This window comes from Clarias gariepinus, chromosome 3, assembly GCF_024256425.1.
Source record: "Clarias gariepinus isolate MV-2021 ecotype Netherlands chromosome 3, CGAR_prim_01v2, whole genome shotgun sequence".
NCBI classification, from domain to species: Eukaryota; Metazoa; Chordata; class Actinopteri; order Siluriformes; family Clariidae; genus Clarias; species Clarias gariepinus.
In genome coordinates, this window is record NC_071102.1 from 37,749,695 (window position 1) to 37,756,464 (window position 6,770).

The following is a 6,770-nucleotide window of genomic DNA, read 5'->3' on the forward strand; positions in this document are numbered from 1 at the left end:
TCCCAACATTCAAAGTCCCTATTATCACTCCTAAACTCTTGCCTTTCCTTTTCTCTCTCTGCTTATAAACACACCTTCCTCCTCTCCTTTTTCGACCAACAGTTGGCCAATTTCCACTGGCACCCTGTAGGTCAATGGGCCGCGACTGATCTGGTATAGAATTGATTTATGATTCGCATCATTGATTCTGCAAATGTTTTATGCCGGATGCCCTTCCTGACACAACCCTCTGCATTTATCCAGACTTGGGACTGGTACTAGAAGACCCTGGGTTGGTATATTTTGTAAAATATTATTTATGGATAGTATGTTTTCTCTAGAAAATTAACGAACCTGGCAGATTGTTTTAAACACAGAACTGAGTTCATTAATATCTTGGGTGTGTGACCATATAAAATCAACTAAATTATAACACTTAGAAAGAACTTTTTGTTTTAGGTAAAGTGACTGATGTAAACTTTTTTCAGCAGAGCACACCACCAGAGTGAGTCTCTGTCAATGTACTTAAACCAAGACCTTCACTCACTGTATGTCTTGCATGTATCAGCCTTTTTCATCAAAACACTGCTTTTAGTAAAGTGAATGTGCTGCAGGTACTGTACATACAAACATTTTACAATCTTTAAAAGGTATTCTCTTCCACAGAAAGTTTTTCAGACTCATTGGGAAGAAATTACATTCAATGAATTTAAAACCCACTTCAACAGTTCCCTCATTCTCCGAAATCCCAACTTCTACTGCCTGTTCCCGGTGTACACGGATGCTTCAAAAGAATGCTTTATGTGCACTGCTGTCTCTGACTGCATCGCACCAATTGCTCAGTGTCTTTTGTCACACCTGCTCTATATATATCCTCTTATATATATATATATATATTTCCAAAGCTTAATATATATATAGCTATAAATATAGCTCTGGAAAGAAATTAGAGACGACTGCAGCATAATCAGTTTTTTTTTTTTCTTACAGGTGCATATTTTGGTGAGATTAACAGTTTTGTTTAATTTTTGTGGACTTCTGACAAAATATCCCATAAACTCAAATGTAAACTCAAAATATAAGAATTATTATTCAGAGTGTATATTTATAGTAAATTACATCACAACACATCAAAATAACACAAGATAATGCAGTATTTGCAGAACTTTAATAACCTAAATGAAACAAAATGCTAATAATTTGTAGAAATCAGTATTTGGTGGAATAAACCCGATTTGCAATTACTACTTTCATGCATTTTGACTCCACAAGTTTTTTACATTGCTGTTGGGTTTACACTTTATACCACTTTTTTTGCACGAAAGCAAATAGTTTCTCTTGATGAAATTATAGAAGTTTTCCAGAGTAAATTGCAGTGGTCTCTTTATATTTTTCTTTTATATATTTTTTTCCTTGTACCCGTCACTTCTGCTCAAACAAACTCTCTCTTCCTTAGTGCAAAATCACCACCTCATTGTAGTTTGATTACTGGTGCTATGCTGACTAATTTTAATTAATTAATTTGAAAATAAGACGAAAACAAGTTTTAAACCTTCCAAATGAGCAGACATAAAAAATTAGAAGAATAATGACTACATTTTGAATGAATTAATGAATAAATATACATGTCTGATAAAATATTTATAACTTTAAAATCATTTTAATGTCTTTTAGCATATAGTATTTAAATGATGATATTATGGGCTACATCTAATATTTATTTGCAGCTCCAATAAAAAAAAAAAACTTGCAAAGATAAAACTATTTACAGATAAAACTGACTGCACTTGAAGCCCCAAATAAGTCTGAAATTATGCAAAATTTCGCTGCTTTTTCTTGACGTACTTTCTTCTTGCGTGCCCTTTTCGTTTCTGCTCCCCTGGCGCATATTATATATATATATATATATATATATATATATATATATATATATGTAACGATGCCAGTCACGATTAACAGAATCAGATTAATGAGCCGATTAATATTATCATTATTTAATTAACTAATTGAATGCCAATTCCAGAAATCATTACTTTAGTACACTGAGTGGGCACTAATATTAAAAAAAAATATATATATATACAGTGGTATGAAAAACTATTTGCCCCCTTCCTGATTTCTTATTCTTTTGCATGTTTGTCACACTTAAATGTTTCCGCTCATCAAAAACCGTTAACTATTAGTCAAAGATAACATAATTGAACACAAAATGCAGTTTTTAAATGAAGGTTTACGTTCTTAAGGGAGAAAAAAAAATCCAAATCTACATGGCCCTGTGTGAAAAAGTGATTGCCCCCCTTGTAAAAAAATAACTTAACTGTGGTTTATCACACCTGAGTTCAATTTCTGTAGTCACCCCCAGGCCTGATTACTGCCACACCTGTTTCAATCAAGAAATCACTTAAATAGGAGCTACCTGACACAGAGAAGTAGACCAAAAGCACCTCAAAAGCTAGACATCATGCCAAGATCCAAAGAAATTCAGGAACAAATGAGAACAAAAGTAATTGAGATCTATCAGTCTGGTAAAGGTTATAAAGCCATTTCTAAAGCTTTGGGACTCCAGCGAACCACAGTGAGAGCCATTATCCACAAATGGCAAAAACATGGAACAGTGGTGAACCTTCCCAGGAGTGGCCGGCCGACCAAAATTACCCCAAGAGCGCAGAGACAACTCATCCGAGAGGCCACAAAAGACCCCAGGACAACATCTAAAGAACTGCAGGCCTCACTTGCCTCAATTAAGGTCAGTGTTCACGACTCCACCATAAGAAAGAGACTGGGCAAAAACGGCCTGCATGGCAGATTTCCAAGGCGCAAACCACTTAAAGCAAAAAGAACATTAAGGCTCGTCTCAATTTTGCTAAAAAACATCTCAATGATTGCCAAGACTTTGGGGAAAATACCTTGTGGACCGACGAGACAAAAGTTGAACTTTTTGGAAGGTGCGTGTCCCATTACATCTGGCGTAAAAGTAACACAGCATTTCAGAAAAAGAACATCATACCAACAGTAAAATATGGTGGTGGTAGTGTGATGGTCTGGGGTTGTTTTGCTGCTTCAGGACCTGGAAGGCTTGCTGTGATAGATGGAACCATGAATTCTACTGTCTACCAAAAAATCCTGAAGGAGAATGTCCGGCCATCTGTTCGTCAACTCAAGCTGAAGCGATCTTGGGTGCTGCAGCAGGACAATGACCCAAAACACACCAGCAAATCCACCTCTGAATGGCTGAAGAAAAACAAAATGAAGACTTTGGAGTGGCCTAGTCAAAGTCCTGACCTGAATCCTATTGAGATGTTGTGGCATGACCATAAAAAGGTGATTCATGCTAGAAAACCCCTTAAATAAAGCTGAATTACAACAATTCTGCAAAGATGAGTGGGCCAAAATTCTTCCAGAGCGCTGTAAAAGACTCGTTGCAAGTTATCGCAAACGCTTGATTGCAGTTATTGCTGCTAAGGGTGGCCCAACCAGTTATTAGGTTCAGGGGGCAATTACTTTTTCACACAGGGCCAATGTAGGTTTGGATTTTTTTTCTCCCTAAATAATAAAAACCATCATTTAAAAACTGCATTTTGTGTTTACTTGTGTTATCTTTGACTAATAGTTAAATGTGTTTGATGATCAGAAACATTTTGTGTGACAAACATGCAAAAGAATAAGAAATCAGAAAGGGGGCAAATAGTTTTTCACACCACTGTATATATATATATAGTTACAAATAAAATCACACACGCTGGCTGGCAACAGGCCAAAATCAGTCACCAGGCCACCGGGAATCTTCCTGGTGCTCCCGATGGCAAGCCCAGGCCTGCTGTTTATTATTATTATTATTATTATTATTATAATAATAATAATAATAATAATAATAATAGTACCTAAAAAGAAATCCCTGTCCATTTTTTCCTTGAAATCAATTTCTTGATGCTTTTTGAAATTTCCTTCAGTTTTAAACCATATATTACAGGATTAAACAGTGGAGGGATTAGTAAATATTCAACTGACATAATCATGGCAATAATGTGGGGAATCTGATTTGATTCTAGTCTGCTATAAAGAACTTCAAAACAAATGTTGACAAAAAAAATTATAAAAATGAAAATATGTGGTAAACAGGTCTGTAGGGCTTTCTTTCTGAAATCTCTAGAATTTTTTAAGCAAACAGAGAGGATCCTGACATAGGAGTAGAATATGAAAGTCACTGGAGGAAACACTCCAATGCTGAAAACAAAAAGTCCATAGGAGCTGTTTGCAGATGTTTCTTTACAACTTAATTTAAGAATGGAGTAACTATCACAGTATATTCGGTTTAGTCTAAATTTACACAGCTGAAGTTGGTATATTGCTATTATTCCTACACCAAGTTCACAACAAGGCAAACACCATGATAAAAAAATAAGTATTTTCACAGTGGTCATTTTCACAAGAGTTGTATAATGTAATGGTTTACAGATGGACACATATCTGTCATAGGCCATGGCGGATAACAATGTGAACTCTGTACCAGCATACCAGTAAACAAATAAAACCTGAAATAAACAGCCATGGTAGGAAGCAATTTGTTTTTCAGACAGTAAATCAATAAGCAGTTTGGGACAAAGAACAGTTGCTCCAAATAGAGCATTACAAAGCAACGCAGCAATGAAAATGTACATGGGCTCATGAAGATGTTTGTTCATTAATATTAAATAAAATACAACAGTATTAAATACAATTATCAGTATGTACACACAAAGAGTCATTAAAAAATAAACATATCTGTAATTCTGTAAATCCACATGACCTGTCAGTGTGAAATATGTAAAATTAGTGACATCCATTAATTTCTAAAACCAAATACTATTTTTAAAAAATCCATAATGATTTAGCTGAATATATTTTGCTATGGTGAAAAAGACAAGACTACATAGTTACATCTATCATCTAAAATATTAAAATCTCCTGATTAATATTCTATAGTCCTTGGACTGCTAAGACAGTTCTGAGCTGATGAGGCATGGACTCCACAAGACCTCTGAATGTGTGTTGTGATATCTGGCATCAAGATGTTAGCAGCAGTTCCTTTTAAGACCTGTAAGTTGAAAGGTGGAGCCTCTTTTCATCAGACTTATTTATTCAACACGTTTCACAGATATTCAATCATTTTGAGATCTGGGGAATTTGCAGGCTAAGTCAACATTTTGTCATGTTCGCTAAAGCATTTCTGAATTTTTAAAAACTACAAAACTTTGAGTTATTCACATTTTCTTATTTTCTGTGTAAAGCTCTGTAGTGGGCACAGTTTGTTGCAGTTTTTATTTTTCAGTGCTTAGTGACAAAAAAAAAAAAAAAAAAAAAAGAATGCACCGTTTATACACTCTACTGTATAAGTCTCATTTATCAGTTCTCTGGGTTTAGTAGTGGGGAATTGGGAGGTAGGCAGACAGGACAGTTTCAGATGCGGCATCCAGGCTCATGCAAAGCATTGCGATATGCAGTGCGGGAGAAGAATTAATTAAGAGAGAATCAAAGACTTGCAATGCTAAGAAAAAATATGACAAAACGTTTTAAAGAAACCTCATAAAAGAAGATTATAACTCATGGACAGTTTTATATTTTAAGTTCAGTCTTTTTAATTCAGTCTTTTTAATTCCTTTAAATATTTGTAAATCTTATTAAAGGCAAATATGGGTTCGTTAACCTTAGTGTGTGTTGTCAGATAATTATTGTTTGATCTGAAACAATAATTGTTGTCAGATAATTATTGTTTGATCTGAAATTTCCTTTGTGATCAGTAAGAAATCTATCTCTGCATAACACAGTCAAGGTTCCAAAATAATTGGACTACCATCCTCCAGGATCTTACTCAAATGCAGAGAACAGGACATGAAAGTGTCTCCCATCAGGACGATATCTACGATGCTCTAGATGTAGGACAATCTTTGTTCCCTGGGCTGTTCAACTCCTCAACTCACAACTATCGTTGTTCCTCCCTCCACTCCCATTAACTCACCAACCACCATTCTCCACACTATAACCCACATTATAATCCTCTACCAACTCCCAACATGCACTTCTCCAAATAGACACATAGACTCTCATACTCTCATAACTAATCTGTGATCTCACAATCTGTAAAATTCCAATCTGTGAAATACATTCATGTAAAGATTTGAGCCTGTATTCACAAAGCTTCTTAAATCTAAAAGTTGCTCCTAGTGACGAAATTATTATAAAGAATTATTACATTTTCTTAGAATTTCCTTTTAAATTTAGGACTTAATCTTATTAAAGACAAAAATGATTCACAAAACATCTTGGACCTAAAAACAGCTCCTAAGGTAAAAATTGTTAAGAGTAGAGAGGAGGAATTTTAAGAGGCTTAAGAGTTTCTATAACGAAAGACAAAACGGTGGAAAGAAGAAATATTCTCCAAACACTGAACACAAAGCTAAAAATAAACACTGCTCTTTTGTCCAATTTGGTTTTCTTGTTGTTTTACTTCCTTCCATCTTTCTTGGATTGTTGGCTACATACCATCCAAAAGTGCAACTTAAATAGACTGTCCTGCAATCATGTAAATTGATATAAGGTGAGCTATTTTGCTCCCATAAATCTAAAATAGATTACAAGTAATAAAATCAGTATGATAAATAAATGTAAAAAAAAATAGTACCTAACAACCTTTCGTCAAACTGAATCTTGACAGTTTTATTGCTTTTTTATGACCTTTTAGTTGACCTTTAGGAATTTTTATGACTTGGAGTTTTCGATAAAAGGGGGTGTAACGATGCTTATGCATTAGACAT

General features: G+C 34.7%; 1 protein-coding gene across 1 annotated transcript; it reads right to left on the minus strand.

The window, feature by feature from the left end:
* Positions 1 to 3,860: 3,860 nt before the first annotated feature.
* LOC128519329 (putative gustatory receptor clone PTE03) lies at positions 3,861 to 4,814 on the minus strand. The gene has a single exon (XM_053493023.1). It carries the CDS (start codon positions 4,800 to 4,802, stop codon positions 3,861 to 3,863), a length of 942 nt encoding a protein of 313 aa, XP_053348998.1. The 5' UTR covers positions 4,803 to 4,814.
* Between the last annotated feature and the right edge of the window lie 1,956 nt (positions 4,815 to 6,770).

Excerpts from the sequence above, each read along its gene's own strand:
- LOC128519329 (XM_053493023.1), bottom strand. The coding sequence starts at position 4,802 with ATGGATGTCACTAATTTTACATATTTCACACTGACAGGTCATGTGGAT.